The 18,196-nt window shown below is 44.3% G+C and overlaps 1 protein-coding gene across 4 annotated transcripts in view; it reads right to left on the bottom strand.

Annotated features, from left to right (window-relative positions):
* Positions 1 to 18,196, bottom strand: part of SLCO3A1 (solute carrier organic anion transporter family member 3A1) — a 171,854-nt gene that overhangs the window by 139,735 nt on the left and 13,923 nt on the right. For 2 of the 4 annotated variants that reach the window (XM_054077609.1, XM_054077612.1), the window contains exon 1: positions 7,074 to 7,400. The exons of 1 other annotated variant lie outside the window; for it this stretch is intronic. In XM_054077609.1, coding sequence (XP_053933584.1) covers positions 7,074 to 7,238 — 165 coding nt within the window. In that variant the 5' untranslated portion in view covers positions 7,239 to 7,400. Of the gene's footprint in view, positions 1 to 7,073; positions 7,401 to 17,160; positions 17,347 to 18,196 lie in introns of those variants that run through there. One more of the 4 variants, XM_054077610.1, reaches the window with a different exon arrangement.

The following is an 18,196-nucleotide window of genomic DNA, read 5'->3' as shown; positions in this document are numbered from 1 at the left end:
TGCCGCACCAGCCCGGGGTGCCCTGCCTCCCTCGCTTCAGTAGGAAACATTTAAGTATTAAAATGCAGAGGCACATCACATTCAGAAGAAAGCTGTAAAAGAGAAAGTGCTAACTGGAGAATTTACAAAACCTGATTTTAGTTCTGAGGTCTTTCCAAGCTTCGCTAAGTGAGGAGGGGCAGATCCAGTCATACGCGCGCCGTAGGTCTTCATCTCTACATGATTACAACTGCATCTCCACCTGGGAGAAAACCTGGGGAAAAGGAACAGTTCTTTTTCTCTACGCTTTGATCCATCCACTCAAACTGAAACATCTTGGATGCAGGGACCATCTCTCGAAATATTATAGAATGCTTCCGATAAGAGGGCAGAGCCCTCCAAGCACGGATAGAAAGAAGTGCCAGACACACCAGGAATTCCCTAAGCAGTTTGCTATCGCTATTGATCGCATCGACAGCGTGTGAGGTATGGCAGTGCAAAACCTGTAGTTAGCAGAGCGGGCAATGCTATTTGCATTGCAGTATGTATCTACAAAGAGACAGGGAGTCTAATGGTTGCTCCAAGGTGACCTGGAGACGGGACTCTTGGGGTTCTAGTCCTGGTTTTGCTGCAGAGCTATAATGAAACCTTGTAAATCAAAATCAGTGGCCCATTTTTCTATGCATTAGGAAAAATGCTTCCAAACTTCACTTAAAGGAGTTACTACACAAAGTATTATCATGTGTTCATTTAAGCTTCCTTGGATAACGTTTAAAACATATCACTTTGCAGCTTCATCTGGTCTTGATCAGAAGACAAAGCTACACTAATTCGTTCAAGCTGGAACCTCACCCACTATATAGTATGCCAGTTCAATCTGGGTACTGTGAAGGAATAACTAAAGGCGAAGGAGCGTACAAGTAAGGAAGCATTTTAGATTATTATACACAGAGCACAAATGCGTCTTGATGAATTGCAGAGTAACTCCTTTGAAGCAATAAATTTACACTGCTGTAGCAGAACAGAAGCTGGCGCTTAGTCCTTTACCATATCCTGAATATAGGGGAAAGGAAAATCCATGCAACCTGAGACACACCCTTTTCTGGGAAACAGGGCACGTCTGCTCTCCCTTGCAGAGAGGGAGAGGAATCACAGTTCAACTGAGCCCTCTCTGGGACAGGGGCTACATTACTATTTCAGGAGATGCACTGCATAAAGTTACCGAGCAAGAATACAGACCTTCAAACCAAGGTACTCTCTGATCTAATTCGGGGTCCCTTTAAACCTCAGCTGCATTAACGCTGCAGGCCATTAAAACTCTGCGAGCTAGCTGTCACGCAGGCACACCGCAAATGCTAAAGGGATTTTGGAAGCAAAGGCTGGCCAAAAGAAATGAGACGTTGGTTTTACAATGGATCATAACATTTCTAACAGGCTGCTCTTTCTTTCAGGGCTTACAAGTATTACTTGGCCCTTCCAGAGAAAAGGGAAAAAACTGCCAAACTTTCTGCTGAAAATAATAAAAAAAAAATTAAACACTAAAATCAATTAGTCCACCCTCTCCCACATCAAGTGAATTTTGCCTTTAAATGCATTTTAAACCAAGAAGGCATCAGATTGTAAGTTTCAATTTACTCTGCAAACGGCACACAATATACAACGTAAGAGATAAACACGTCGTTATCTCTACACCATTTCATCTATTAGTAGCAAATAAGAGAAAACCTTAAACCAAAGCATAAATGCCAGTTACTCACAAGCCTTCCTGATACTCAAAAGTCCAACATACACCTGAATTGGAATTTGTTTCTACTAACACACAAAGTTTTTATGTTAGTAAGTCAATGCCACACTCCCCATCCAAGCCCCAAAGGAGGGCTCTGAAGGCACCAGAACGCAGAGCAGGATCTGGTTTCTCCTCCACCCTGCAGTCAGACGCACAAAAAACCACCAAAAGGCTTCTTAGAGAAGAAATACAAATGCAGTCTAAAGACGTAGTTTAGAATAACTTTCTGCACAACTCAGCTGCAGAGCAGACAATATTCTCTAATGGGAAAGGCATACTAGAAACAACTTTCCAGAAATAACATTGCCAGCAAAGATATATTAAGGGAAAATGAACTGTAAGCAATAACCAGCCAATGCTTGGCAATCTTCATCCCCACCAAAACATTTATTTTCACTCTGTGGGGTTTTTTTTTTTCCCTCCTTAAATACTCCAGTGACAAATAAATTATGAGCATTACAGCTAATTTATTACTCAGCACTGCTGAGGATGGAAACAAAAAAAAAAAAAAAGAGAGAGCAGTATTTTAAAGCAGATTCTTATTCTAGGAAAATAAATACTTTAATAAAAACAGTAATAAATTCAATGGGAAAAACTGCTCTTGCAGTTAAGTCATTGGACTGAAGCACCTGAAACTGGAATTCCTTGCTCAGCCGCACTCTTTCTCTGCCCATGCCTAAGTAATCTGGGCTCTGCTGCTGTTAACCAAGCAAAAGCTTTACCAACAGCTTCAGCTACAGAATCAAGCTCTTAATCTCTGCCTCAGTTTCCCCATCTGCAACATCTCTCCTGCCCAGTCTACCAAGACAACAAATACTGAAGAAAATTCTACTGTACAGCACCAAGCACAACAGAAAGCTTTGAAGCACTGCAGTATTCTTATATTAGAATTGCCTTTAATGACATCCTCCATGCAGACCTCTCTACTGACTTCAAGGAGGGTTTGCCTGAGTCTCTACAACAGGAGAAAACTGCCTTGTGTAACAGGAAAACAGTATATATTTTCCTCATTTAACACAGGAGCGAAAAGGCTTTCAGAGCAAAGCAACTTATAAATCCACATGCAGAGTTCTGCTCTTAATCCCTCAGTTCCCTGGTGTCCACCTCACAAACCCCCCATTTGTGTTTGTTCCAGCAGAAACCCTTTGATGACTGACTTCTGTATTTATCTTTGACGGAATTTTAAGATTTTTATTAATTCCCAAACCCCAACAGCAATAAAAACTGAACAGAAGGAGCCTTTCTCAGAGAACACGTGCAAACACAATTTCACCTGGACATAGTCAGCACTAGTGTTCCTGCAGACAGTTTTAGAGGGCTTTTGCAAGCTGTAGTCAAACGCCGCTGCCTGGGCAAAGCTCTAGCCAGGAAGTTAAGCATAGCTCAAAAGTTTTCATTCAGCAAAACACAAAACAATTTGGCATTCATTCCCATGCAAACACCAATGCACCCTGCTTGGGAGGGACCAATTATTTTCCTTTCCATCTCATGGTCAGGCCAGTCATCCTCTATCACTTGATAAAACACATGAATGGCTGCATTCAAAGCTGCAGCAAACAGAGACATCTCAGTAAAGCTCCGTAAAAACAGCTATACGGAGCACATCAAATAACTGTTTCTCAACGTGCTTCCCATATGCATGCCCTCTATCTACAGAAGCCCGTGACTTTGGCAGATGTTGGGTGCTTGCAACTAGGTCAGTTTGAACGGAAGCGAACTGAGGCTAAAGGCTAGGGAGAGAAAATTAAATTGCGCTCCTGCTCCACAAACTGTGGCTGTCAAACCTGGAGCTCTTCACCTTCTGCTAAAGCAATGATTTCACCACTGGCTAGGCAGGAGGGTTGACTGGCAGGGCGATGAAATGCCTCGACAATTTACCATCAGGAGCACTTGGAATGTTATTACCAGCTAAAATATTCCAAAATGTAATGCCTGTAGGAATTCAGGAGTGGGAGGGATAGGGACGGAAGCATTCCCAAGGTATGCGAATCGGCCTTATCGAAATCCTCATCTCTGCACGGCCGGCATGACTGATCACACTGCTGCATTTGCCTGAAAGGCACCGGGCTCCAGCTGGAAAACAGAGGTTCCAGCCTTTCCCTCCTGGTGCCATCTGCACCAGTAACGCTTGGCTCTTTAATCCACGGACATACGCTGCAGGAGAGCAACTGACTGGAAATCCTCTGGGCTTTTTAAAAGTTGCTGCAAAAAAGCCTGTGTAACTTCTGCAGCAGGAATTCCTGCAGACTACAGGCAGCATTTTCCCTGCTGCCACTGCAGTTGCTGGGAAATTCAAGTTTCCAAAAGCACGCAGGAGTAATTAGATGAAGCTAAATAAATGCGTACACAAAACCTTACAAGAATATGCAAATAACAGGGTGTATTCAGCAGCCCCAGAAAATAAGGCAGCAGTGCAGGCTTCTATTTGCATAAACTACACGACATGGCACCAAGCCTTTGTGGAACGTGTGCATCGCCCAAACAGCAGGAACAGTAATTGATAAATATTTTGGAACGTGACATTGATCAAATACTCTCTAAAATCTCACATGAAGAACCTTACAAATACCTTACTAATTAACCACAGATATCCACTCTTGGCATCCTGGGGTATTTTCACTGCTGAGTTCTGTGGGAAAAGAATTTGACTTTATAGATTTTTATCAGCATTTATTATTTATAAAGCCCTGTTGGCAAGGAGAATGTTTTATGAACAAATAAAAGTGAATGATCTTTGCTTCAAAACCGCATAATGAATGAATGTCTACTTTGTACATATATTCAAATGGGTACTGCTAGTTTATTGTGCAAGGAACACGGAAAAAAAGAGTTTTTACATCTCTAAAAAGAAAGAACAATATCCACTTCTAAATGTACTGATGTGAAAGCTAAGCTCAACCAAAACTGAGCTCCTCAATCATTCCTAAGAAGCCAAGCCCTTGCCTTGTTTTCTTAATAAGCCGACTTTCTGCCCTCATGGTCTCCCTGTGCAGAACAAGGGAGACAAAAACTGAGGAAACTAACGCTGTATAATGCAAAAAAAGGTTTCTCTTCCCGAGTTACAAATAACTAGGGAAAGTCACACATGTGGCCAAGCAAAGCAGAACTACGGATACAGCACTCGCTTACTGCTGTCAGGCTAAAATTAGTAGTTTATTCATCTGCTCAGAACTACACACTCTGTCTGTGCTCTGCAGCATCTCCCTATTTATCTGTCTTTCTGTTTGCTCTCCGCTTTGTGTTGCCTGCTAATTTGTCCCTCGGGGAGCAGCCCAACCACCCCTGCTCATCCCAGGAGCCCGACTAAATGAATATCCACTTGCAGCTACACCTGGGCAACTCTGCAGTGCCTCCACTGATTTCACCCCCAAGGCAGCACCTGAGAGCAGCACGTGGCCCCACAGGACGCTTGGTCTGCAAAAATGATTAGGTACTCCACACTTTCCAATAAGCATCTTTCTTAAGCCTGCTTTCACTCCTCTGCTACACCTGTAAGCACGGCACTCATCCAGATTCACTATAAGCACAGATTTACCCTCCAAGGATAATTCCACATTTGCATCTGTTCATTGTACGAAGAACCGTGTGGTATTTGCAATGATGGCAAATAAATTATAGAGGGAAAGGAGAAACACTTGCCCAGTGCAGCTGGGCCACTGCTCACTCACGCTGGGGATTGTTCTGAGTTTAGTTTGCTTTTTTTCCCCCTACTGACCAGTTGTCTGTTCCCGTTTGTGGATCCAGCTGGCGAGAGGGGCATGATGTCATGCGGACAGTCCTGGAGAATGGCAGAGGGCAAAGACAGCAGCACCTCAGTCGAGTTAACCCCTCAGCGGAGGGAGTCAGGACTCCGGGAGCCACAACAGCGGTGGCGTTATTCAGCGGGACTGCGATGCGCAAGGTAGAGCGAGCGCAGGACAAAGCATGCACGGGAGTTGAGGGAAATAGGAGAAGAAATACTGAACTAGTGAGGAGAGAGCAATGGGAAGGAGTTTGAGGAAAATGCCATGCTTGGCGTGCTGATCCTATGCTTCGACACCGTAGCGAACTGGGCCACTATACAGTTCCCTAGTGGATCCATATGCTTCCAGCACACTGGGTGACATCACCTCAGCGGGCTCTTCCTTGGCCATTACTTTGACAAAGGATCATCCCACACTCATTCACGCTGACAGCTCACTTTGCAAATAGCTCATCGGAAATAATATATTTACTTACTAAGGTATTACTCACATAAAAAAAGCATGTTCCTGTCTGGCTCCTACAAAATCAATTACATCCACCTGTGCTCACATAGGGTATAGAACTACTTAGTTTATGCCAACAGATGTGATGTAGTTTCCTTCGTAATTATAAATACATTACAAATACATTCCAAACTAAACTTATGTGTATTATTACATGGAGATGACTGCTAATTTCCATCTCATATTAATAGAGAATATTAACCGTTGCTAGTTTAGCCACATACCTTGAAAAATTATGGATCACGTTCAGTACAAATTTGCATAAGTAGTTACAGCATGTGAGAGAGGAGCGGTGCTAAATACCAAATACAAGTACGGAATGCGGAGATCTTACACTTACTGTATAATACATTACGTGTATGGCATCAAAAAACCTCGGAGATTATGAATACATTTCTTTTCCATGGAAACTATAATTCTCCAATCCAGCAGGCTATTTTGAGAAATTTAAATCAACTATACACTTACATCTGCTGGAAGAAGACTTCGTTTTCACAGGCTGCCTCTCTCGGTGCATACTCCAAGGCACAGGCACAGCCGTTTGGACATCTTTCCAACTCCTCTACTCCAGTTCTGCCTCTGACCCCACATTTCGCTATGCAGATTCAGCGCAAAGTCTTCATTTTGGCCGCTCTCTCCTTAACGCCTTTACGGGACCGCTCCGCTTCACACCGCCGCACCTCTCGCAGCGGGCAAAGCACATCAGCAAGGCAGGAGGCACGAAGTAAATGCCCCATTAGTATTTTTCCTCGGTGTTTCATCGGAATAAACTGGAACAGCCGGCACGCGACCCGAGGCACGGGCGAGCGCGCCCGCAGCAGCCACAGCCCCGCGGAGCGAGAGGCACCGGGGGCACCAGCGAAAGGGACGGCAACGAGGGTCACCCCTCCGCACTGCTGAGTCATTTACGCCTCCAACCCGCCGGGCTGTCGGTTTCGAAGCCCACCCGGGGCCGGGGGCTGCCCGGCGAGCCGCCCCGAGCGAAGTTCCCGTCCCCGGCGGTACCGGCGCATCCCCTCGCAGCGCCCCCCGCCGCCGCCCCCCCTCCCCCCGGCACTCACCAGGTAGGCTCCCACCGTGCCCTGGGCCAGCATCAGGGCGCACTCGGACACGAGGAAGAGCTGGATGCTGGAGAAGCAGGACACCTTCCTCCGCCGCCTGCGCTGCCGCGCCGCGCCGGCCCCCGGGAGCTCCGCGCCGCCCGCCGCGCCGCGCCCGCCCGGCATCCTGCGGGATGGCGGCTGCCCCGCGCCTTCCTCCTCCTCTCCTCGGCGTGCCAATCACAGCGGCAGCCCGCGGCGGCTGCCTCTCCGCCCGCGGGCTGCTGCCATGGCCAGCGCGCCGCCGCCTCCGCTCCGCTCCTCTCTCCTCCCCTCGCCCTGCCGCGCTCCCTCTCTCCGCCGCCGAGGGGCGGGGGCTGCGCGGCGGGCGGGGCGGCACCGCGGCTCCCCCGCACCCAGCCCGGCAGCAGCAGCGCGCGGAGCCGGGCAGAGACCCCTTCCCCACACAGCCTGGGCAACAGCCCCTGCACGCACAGAGCTGGGCAACGACCCCTCTGCACGCACAGACCTGGGCAACGACCCCCTCTGCACGCACAGAGCTGGGCAACGACCCCCTCTGCACGCACAGACCTGGGCAACGACCCCTTCTGCACGCACAGACCTGGGCAACGACCCCTCTGCACGCACAGAGCTGGGCAACGACCCCCTCTGCACGCACAGACCTTTGCAACGACCCCCTCTGCACGCACAGAGCTGGGCAACGACCCCTTCTGCACGCACAGAGCTGGGCAACGACCCCCTCTGCACGCACAGAGCTGGGCAACGACCCCCTCTGCACGCACAGACCTTTGCAACGACCCCCTCTGCACGCACAGAGCTGGGCAACGACCCCTCTGCACGCACAGACCTGGGCAACGACCCCCTCTGCACGCACAGACCTGGGCAACGACCCAGTCTGCAGGCACAGACCTTTGCAACGACCCCCTCTGCACGCACAGAGCTGGGCAACGACCCCCTCTGCACGCACAGACCTTGTGCAACACCCCGTGCACTCACACCTTGTGCAACCACCCCATACGCACCCCGAGTGTGCAACATCCCCTGTACACACACCCTCTGTGCAACCACCCCCTACACACACCCTCTGCGCAACACCCCACACCCACCCCGTGCAACAACCCCCCTTACACACCCCCAGTGCAACACCCCCATACACACACACCCCCACTGCCCCATGCCGGTTCCTCTCAGTGCACACCCAGACAGGGCTCCTTCAAGTTTTTCAAGCAGCCCTCAAACAGCCCTGGTCCCCATCTCCGTCCTGGCATCCTGGGCTTGGTACCCTGACTTCATACTCCTGCGAGTGTGCCTTTCTAAAGGGCAGGGGGAGATTGTATAAAAATTGCATGTTCAGAAAAATATCCGGCAGTAGGTGTTTTGCGATGCTGCACCGCTGCTGCGTGGGCAGGTGCTCGCCCTCAGCCCGGTGCCTCGTGTCCCCAGCCACGTGTCGTTCTGATGATGGCTTTTGTTGCCGTTCCCACCTCGAGTTCTAATTTCAAGAGAGATCTTCTTTTAAAAACCGGTAATCATCACTTCTACTATTACAGATCACATTCCTTGTTGGTGTAATAGCAAAACCTGATCTGCTTTGCTCTTCAAGTGCACTTTTCCAGTTCATTTCTGGGTCCACATTGGGGGCTGCTGCCTCACTTCTCTCTGTTATTAAACTTCCAGTTATGTGGAAGTTTAGGTACTTCATCCCTGCAACGCTGGGATGTCTGTGGCCTTTGAGAGGAACAGGTTTCTGTGGGCACAGGATAGATTTTTCATAAAGAACTACATGATTTGGATCTTAAACTTCATTTTCAAAGGTGGTTGAGGCTTTGAAACTCGTGAACACCTAGGGAGATACCTTTAGAACCTTCTAATATTTCAAGGCATAAGCCGCTCATCACCAATCACACCATCACCAATCACACCATCACCAATCACACCAGGAAGTCAAGAGAACTGATATCTTAAAGTAGCCCCTTTTTTTCTCCCCCCAGCACCCCTTTTTGAGTTTCTTCCGCCAAAGTATCATTGTTTGGGGGCTTTTTATTTTGGCCTTCTTTTACGTGAGTACCTTCAATAAATACGATGCTGAAAATTGGACTTGAGCAGAGGCTTCACCCAGGTCGATGTGTCTTTATAGAACCCAGGTGATGCACACTGCCCTAGCAGAACTGCAGGCAGTCATCAGTAAGAAACGCTAGAAACCTGGCACGGTCCACTGTTGCCCTTTGCTCAACAGCTACCAGCAGCTCCCTCCCATGCTGAACTTTGGCTTGCTACAGCTTTTCCAGCAGCTCTGGGCCATATAAGAAGGTATCACTAGTCCTATCTACCCTAGGGACACAGTCTCCAACATTGATGGCCTGAGGTAACGTTATCAACAATCAGTAGGGAGAACATTCTGGTGCTTGTAGCTGAGTGGTCTTAGACTTAATGAGATATATATCAGTCTTTCAGACAGTGTGCACCTTGCAAGATGCATGTTAGAAGCCTCCTGAGGCCTCAAATGAGGTCATGAAAAACTGGCTTATCCATACAGGCTCCTGCCAGTTCATAAGGTGTTTGTTTTCCATCCAGGGAAAACTGGTTCTTCCACCAAAAGAGAAAAAAGCTCATTTCCTTGGAATCACTTTAGACTACGTAAGTGCTCATCTTTGTAACATGTTTACTTAAGGACCTCTGCTATGAGAATTCTCAAGCTAGAAAGGTCTCTGTCTCTAGATGGGTAGGTTTGCAGACTAATTCAAATAGCTAGCTAGACAGTTGCTTTACACCAAGTGGTTGCTGTGATGGATTATAAACACGATGGACAATGTAACAGACTTTCAATAAGTGAAAATATAGGGATGTTTCTTAGAACACTTGAGCATGTAGAATTATGGCAGGAGAAGTCTTAAAATTCCTTGTAAAAAAAGATATTTGGGGGCGTGCTGGTCTTTCCAGTCAGCTTTGCCTGCTCTACGTTAGGTGCTAAAGGCATCAAATCTCTGAAAACTCATATAATTCACCAAGAGTCTATCTGGAGACCCAAATAAACTTCTGCACATTACATACCACAGTCACCAATATTCAGGTCGATGCTTTAAAGCTCTTGAATATATATGTGATACACGCAAGTGCCATCACGTGTCTCGATCCCATCTTAGACATCCTGTTGGAAGAGTTTGTCTAGGCTGAGGAAGCAGATATACTGCTTGTCTGTCACAAGGAAAACAGCTGCTAGAAAATTTGACTCTAATGCTAATTATCTGAAACATCTGCCTAGTTAGTTTATGGCAGCAGAATAAAATTATCAGTTAAATTTCTGTCCCGAAGAGACAGAATGCCTGGATTTTTTTCCTGTCTTTTATGCTGTATACTTGCACTTACTTCCTTTAGAAAAATTCCTCATGGCTTGTTCTGCTGAAAGAAAGAATGAGGGTCTCGGATCTCCACTCCAATATGTCAGTAGACCTGAGTTTGTTTTCTGCCACCTTTCAACATTCCTGAGAGATCTCAGTACTGTGCTTCGGGGATGGACAAGTGACCTGTTTGGATTTAATAGCGAATTGTTGTTATACCCAAACAGTTTTTCTGGTCTAAATTGACTCAACTGTAACTACTAATGTGCAGAATGCTAATGTTCTTGGATTATCATTAACCTAGAACAAAGAGGGACTTTATAGCTAGAATAGTCCCTTTTCTCCACAACTCAGTAGTTTTGCCGATGCAATTCTCAGCTATTTCCCCCAAGGAAATAAAGCATTAGCAACTTCCCCCCCCCAATAATTATTTGTATTAAATTTCAGATGCCTTGTCAGATTTTTACAAACACTTGAACATTCATAGCTGGGACGCAATGAGCTGCCACAGATAAGGTTGGATGCTAAAATCTGCTTCCTTGAGACAGTCTTACTACATCTTGTCTGCTGGACACCTCCTTGTTGGGTACCTGTGGGCACGTATCAACATTCACCTTTGAGTAACCTTAGCAGCTGGAGTTTTCTTCATCTGTCACCATCCTAAAAGAATTTTTGCTCTAGTTACTTTTTTACCCTCTTGTTTGTGGTTAATATTATTGAAATTAGCTGTGTAGTCACAAATTTTTGTACTAAGCAGGCTTAACTTTTTCATCCATGTCGGGAATCAGTGCCTGTGGTTTATGGGGTTTATAGCTACCACAGAAGAACTGAGGGAGAGCTATGAAGGATGAGGGCCTTAGTGAAGCACTCATTGGTATCTTATATCTCAAGAGGCAAAAGTGCAAACTTAAAAAGAAAATCTAAGCTTAACCATCAGCAGTGTTGGTAACAGGAGGAGGAACGCTAGAGGATGATTTTCCTTAAGCAGAGCTGGTGGAAACCTCTTCTGTGAAATGTGCCAAGGCAAGCAGCTGATCCGTATCGTTAGGCATCTCTACAATTGCCGTTGGAATAGTATTCCCAAAGCTTCCGGACATATTTTGGAGTCCAGGGAGATAATGTGTGCCTCATCCAGTACAGCCACACTGGAGCAGCAGTGGGCACCCAGTGTACCTATTCTCGCAGAGGATGCAGAAGAGTACACAAGAACAGGTGCAAAGAGAAAACAATGGTCCCTGTGGTGTATGTTAAAAAAAAATCCAACCAAAGCAGTGCTGCAACCGTAACTATTATCTTCTCTCACCAAAACTGCTCTGCATATTTTCTGTAGGGCAACTGTGTATTGTATTGCTTTTTCACACTTCCGTAGGTCAGGAGCAGCTATTAGAGTCTGATACTTGCCCGCATGTCTGCATCCTCAACCCTCCCCCGTGGCTATGGTTTTATACACCTATTTGAGCGGTGCGGTGTTAGGGTTTCTCTCCCGTCCTGTGGCCCTTGGTGCCAAGCAACCCACAAATCACTGTTAATCTGGTTTAATTGCAAGAGTGACTGAGGAACATCATCTTGAGAGTCACCTTCAGGGCATGCTTGCTTTGGCCTGCCAGGTCGAAGCTTGTTCTGCCGGAGTAGGTACTTTCACGTGGCTGCGGGGATGTCACAGCACTGCATTAGGAGTTGGATAATAACGTTCCTGAGAGGTTTGCATTCTGCTCCATTCGAAATTTTGCCAATGAAGTTAAAAATCAGGCACAGCTGTCTCAGCTATCACTCTCGGACTATACCCAATTGGATTTCTGTCCAGGACAGTGCAGCCATGTCGAGGCCAGTTTTCATTTGCTTTAAGACATTTCAATGAAAGGAAAGCTCTTGTGCTGCCAAAATGGATTTGAATGTGGTGTAAATCATGTCCTATTGCCACCAGATCTGCAACCGTGGCTGGTCCTACTTGGTGCATTTTTCTGAGGGGAAGCTTACATGTTAAGAAAATAAGGAATAACTTGAGATACGTTCAAAAGGCAAGAAAGAACATATAAGTAAATAAGAAATCCCTGGGCTCTAACCAAGATGCTTTTCCTTGGGAGGGCTTTGAAATTCTAGTTTGTGATTCTCTGGTGCAAAACCCTACAGATCAGCTGGTACAGGAGGGAGGTGACAGGAAAGGATTTTAATAATCTGCTGTTGTAGACTGGGGGTATAAGTATGCACGCCAGCCAAAGGTGTCCAGCAGTAAGGACGGTTGAGATTGGGACAGCTTGTGGATATATCAGCAGCTGTCATTTCCGAGATACCATGATGCTAACAGTTTTAATGCAGTTTCTTTCTATAAACACTTCTGACTTTCCTGCCTTGCTATTTTGAGTCCTGCTGGAAACTTGGACTCATTAAAAAGGCATTTCCTTCAGACAAGCTGATTAGATAGCTGTTCCTTCCTCAAGATGATGAAAGGCTGGAGACCACCTCACTGAAGCTAAAAATTGCAGAAAATTAAGACACGTTAGTTTAACAAGAGATACAGGTTCACCTTGAAATCTCCCACTATGAAAACAGTTTAAAAAGAAGGGAGATCCTTAAATGCAAGAATTGGATGACTTGTCTACAATCCACACTGCATAAACCTAGCTCTTAACCTCTCATTATGGTGTTCCTGAATAAATGAGACTCAGCTCTGAAGGCAGCTGAGTGATCTCTAATGCCATTGACTCCATGAGACCTGAGGGCATGCGACACATTTACTGGAGAACTACGCACCCAGCATGATCATAGTCTAAATGGAAATCAGAATGACTTTTGAATTAAAGCAATGTGATTTAGCAAACACAGTATAATTGTGGAGTACCTGCAAATATTGACATCAGCCTAACACCTCATTTAGTAGGAAAGTTAATTTGCAGAATCAGAAAATGAAAAGCAAATTACTGGACAATAGACTACCACTTTCCTGATTGTAAATCAGCATCCCATAAAGAAATGATTGTCCAATCTATAAGTCAATATGCAATAAAATATTAAATTTCATTACTGTAAGGATGAGACCTCAAAGCTCAAACCATAGAAGATAATTCTATTTGGTCAAAAAATAAAAAGGGAATGTAATCTGGTTTTGTTTTACAAATTGATGTGCATTTATGAAACAAATAAGATACCCATGGCAGGGACACCTTATTACTAATGTTCTGCTTTCCTGACACTGTCACACTCTGGACGATATTCTTGGCCAGACTCATCTGTGGCTGAGGACGCAGCAGAAGGCAACGTTCCCTGCAGTCAGTAAGAATTTGTCTTCCAGGTGGCGGGGTAGTACAAGGAGTGATGGTGCCATCCTTTGTGTAGGACATCATACCGAGCTATCACACAGTTGCCGGTCACACATGGATGCTTCTGCCCAGGTCTGAGCATTAGTCTTACTGGGTCAACTCAAAGTTCATTCCTGGGATTTCATTTTGACACCTTACTTTGTTTTTTGTGCTAGCTGGACACAATAATTCAGTTCCCTCTATGTGCTGGAAGCTGTCGAACAACAACTACTTTCCACCTCTTAAAGTAACTCCCTTTAATGGCAAAACGCAGGTGAGCTTTTATATGAAAGTTTTTTAAGTGCTTTGGAGCAAGGGGGCTGTAAGCTCTTGCTTTGTAAGTACGTGGAGCTCCAGCCACACACTGAATAGTTGTGTCCCGACGCTTCTTGCTAGATGATAACTTGACGGACCCAATACTTGTAAATCAAACTGTCTCCTTAATAAAGAAATTGTTTACAGAGATCCTCAATGGCATCTTGAAATCTAGTCCCGTGTGCACAGACTGACTTCCTGTTGAGCCTTTTATCTACTCTCCATGACTGTATTCTCTATGGATCCTGCACTTTTGCGTGAGTGCTTTCAAATCTGCTGTTCGCACTTGCTTTATTCAATGCAGTCATATTTCTTCTTCTGGACAGTATGTGCAGCATGTAGCTGTCTCATGATACTAGTTCCTGGTTTTATTGAGATTACTGGTGTATCTCTTCATGGAATAGATTTTATTAACATCATTGAGCTGGTAAAAACCTGGCTTAGGGCTTTGCAGGATTAGCTGGATCCTCCCATGGAAGTGACTTTCCTGTGTGATTTTGAGGTGAATTTGTAGTACTAGAGTATCTGCAACAAACGTAGTTGCAGATGAAAGACCTGCCTTATTTTACTGTGGAGGATGTTAGTTCTATCAAGCTAAGGTAGAGGTGTTCATGGCAGTTTGAAGCTAGATACCGAGCAGATGACAATTCAAATAGTGTCCTATGCTATCGATGAAAGAATCAAGACAGTCAGCAAACACAAAGTAGGACCAGTACAGAGAGAAAAGGGAAGAACTGCATTGACAGTGTTGTGATGTTGTGTGATAGCTTCTTAAAACAAAAACAGATCCCATAAACCAGCCTTTTCATTGCCTCTTTTTTGGCCATAACTGAATTCTCTCATCCCTTCCACTGATGCATGATGCTAGTTCAATTTGATAGCTGCTTCTTAGCAGCAGCTAACAGTATTGTTGCCTGTTACCTTATATACTTGCGTAATTTTAGTTGAGCTAGCTTGATGTAAAAGAACACCCTTTTGTCATCTTAGCTATACCAGTGTCTTTACGTACCATAAGGTCAGGCTCAATCTTTTTGACTGGACATGTATCCCTCAGTTGAATATTATTAATATTAATTAGCAACGATGTGCCTTTGAAAACTCGCAGCAATGTGAGTATATTGTGAGCATTTTTGCCAAAATGAAATGTTTTTCTTCTGTTTTGTACTCTACTGTAAGAGCCTGTACTTTTTTTTTGTTTTCTGTCTGTATCGGTCCTACTTTGTGTTTGCTGATTGTCTTGATTCTTTCATCGATAGCATAGGACACTATTTGAATTGTCATCTGCTCAGTATTTAGCTTCAAACTGTCCCATGAACACCTCTTTGAAGACTTTGCTGCAGATTGCCTATGGATCTGTAGGCAGGCTGTATCCAAAGAGCACCTGAGTCTTGCTGCATCTTTTTCATCCTCAAGGTCTCAGCAGATGGAACTTCCTCATATGACGGATCCTTACAGCTCTTTGTATGAAGGAATCTAATATCCCTGAAGCAATGATAAAAGTGCAGGATGGAGGAATGCAGCGAAGAGGGGAGTTGTTGACCTCACTAGAACTCAGATAAGTCAGTGGAAGATAAAGAGAATTCACTTGCTCTTGAACTGACCTCCAGTATGAAAACAAGGCAACGCAACGGAAGGACAAAGGATAAAAACAAGTCATTGATAGCGCCTTGGTAAGGCAGAAAAGTGCTGCTCTATCTGACCTTGAAATAAGCAAGAGCATTGGGGCAAAAATGCCCAATTCATTTACTGTAAAGCTAACAGAGCACATTTTTTTGGTTGTGGTACCAGAACAACTCTCCCGTGACCACCCCCCTCCCTGTCTCCGAAATGGCAGGATGAAGGAGAGGAACAGCTTGACAAGTTCTTACCAAAGTTATGTTCCTGCTCCACTTTTCATTGCTATTTTAAAAAGAAAATAATTGGGTTACAGGAACTATCCTGAAAGCTCTTGCATGAATGTTTGCTGTTTAGGTAGAAGGACCTGTAGGTGAGCACTCATTTTCGTTGAGAAAGAGCCAGTTTCTATCTCCTACATTTTTGAAGTGTGAAGAGTTGTCCGGAAGCCAAGACTGACATTCTGCTAATGCTGAGGGTGCAGCCATGAAGGTTTGGCTGTTAATTGTTATCTCAGGGCAGAGAACAACACGGCTAGTTCAAATGGATCTAATTACTAATCTCTCACAACTAATTTAAATTTCCCTCTCCTCTAAATTAAGAAATTGGTCCCAGCTTCTTACACATAAAATGGGACATCGAGAGGTGGGATTCACTCCCCCACTAAAATTGTTTGTTTTCCCAGCGGAGACCACATACACTTAAAGAAGACAGTCACGGACAACACCTAACCCAAAGAAAGAAATGTCCTTGAGATGTTGTTTTCAGAGATCTTCCCCTGAGCTCAGTGGGCTTTGTTGCTATGAATCCACCACAACCAATATTGTCACCACAAGGATGGGAACTTTGTCCCATTGCCTACTTTAGATCTCTGTTTGTCCTGTAGTGTAATTTCTTTGTCTGGTCTGCGTGGAAAATATGTGAGTAACAACAACCACTTGTAAATATCATTTATTATCAACCTTTGCATACTTTAGCTTCCTCTCTGACTTACAAAGTCTTTTTTCTGAAAACATCGTATCCTTTACCAGAGATATGTTTGCATAATTAGGATGAAGGACAGTTATTCAGAAGGCGACTGTTATTTTTATGTATCTATGGTAATGTGAAAATCTCCCTGTAAATCAATCTTAAATGTCTCTTCCGTGATTTGTGACCTGTGGAAGCTGAGAGATGGCTTTGAATGCAGATTTTGCTATAAATTATTTCCTTGTATTTTTGTCCTAAATGCAATAATTTATTATTATTAATAGCCTGTGCACATCAAGCAAAATGGAGCACAACATTTTAAGACAACCAGTGTGCTTATACAAAACTTTCTTGCATAACTTCCTCCATGTGGACTTATATCATTAATCTTTCGACAAGGAGAAGGAACTTGATTCTTTTCTTTGTTAGCACCAAAAAAAGAAAAAAAAAAAAGCCTTTCTGGAACAAAGCACTGAAGTTGTACATCTGCTAAGGGGCGAGAATCAAGGTCTTTAAAAAAATTTGGCTTTGATAATATTCAGTTTATTGACTTACGTAAATTGTAGCAGCACTCAATTGATCCGTTGTGGACTGAAGTTCTAGAGGTACAACTCTCGCCAGTGCAAAGTCTGAGTCTGCACTCTTCTCTCCGTGGATATTTATTTGCCACCTGGACATCATGATACGGTAATGGTCATTTAAGAGGGTGATTTTCACCGCAGTTGTTCAGTGGTATTGACATGCGCCTTTCCTTGATCCAGCTGAATAGCCTGTCAATGAAAAAATGCTGTCATTTTCTTGAGAATAGCTTGTTACCACTTCTGATCAAAGTATTTCTATCATATTTTCCTTTCTGCTCTTTTTTAGTGAGAGATGCTTTCCCTATAGTAAATATGTATATTTCTATGAAATACATATATTTCTGCAAAAACCAGCTTTTTATGTAATTTATTACTAAAAGCAGTATACTTGAGTTGCTTGATTTTCTAAATTCGTTGTTCAGTAAGTAAATAGTATAATAAAGATTTTAATACCTTTTATCTATCTTTTTCTCTATATTTATCAGTGAAGCTCAATAAAAACAGAAAAATATGTCCATTTTAAGTTTTAAAATGGAAACTGAGACATCAACATTTTTGTCAAATTGCTTTCTCCATCTTGGCTAATTAGCCAGCTGTAAGGGCAGAATGTATGTCACAGCTCCTTGTGTTATGAATTAGACTAATATTGCCGACATTACCACAGTTTTCACATCCTACTGAGCTTTTTGTGATTTTAGTTTTCCTAATAGAAGCGTTGTAGGGGCACATTTACATACTTGCCCTGATTTATTAGTACATTTTATTTGTGGGGAGATCGTCGTGGGTTGGATTAGTTTGGGTTTCCTTGATAGCCTCTGATTATTTTTCATACAGGTAAGCCTCAGTAAATCAAGTGTCTCAGCTGATCTATAATAAAGTGAAGCTGTGACTCATTTACCTCATCTTTCCTCATATGGTAACTCATTGAAATGAGATTTTTTTGCGATGTTTGCAGACACCAGCTGATAGTGTCATTTAGGAAACTCAAATGCTCCCTACAGAACGTAAAA

This window comes from Cuculus canorus, chromosome 12, assembly GCF_017976375.1.
Source record: "Cuculus canorus isolate bCucCan1 chromosome 12, bCucCan1.pri, whole genome shotgun sequence".
NCBI lineage: Eukaryota > Metazoa > Chordata > Aves > Cuculiformes > Cuculidae > Cuculus > Cuculus canorus.
The sequence above is the reverse complement of the archived record's forward strand: the minus strand, read 5'-3'. Positions and strand labels throughout refer to the sequence as shown.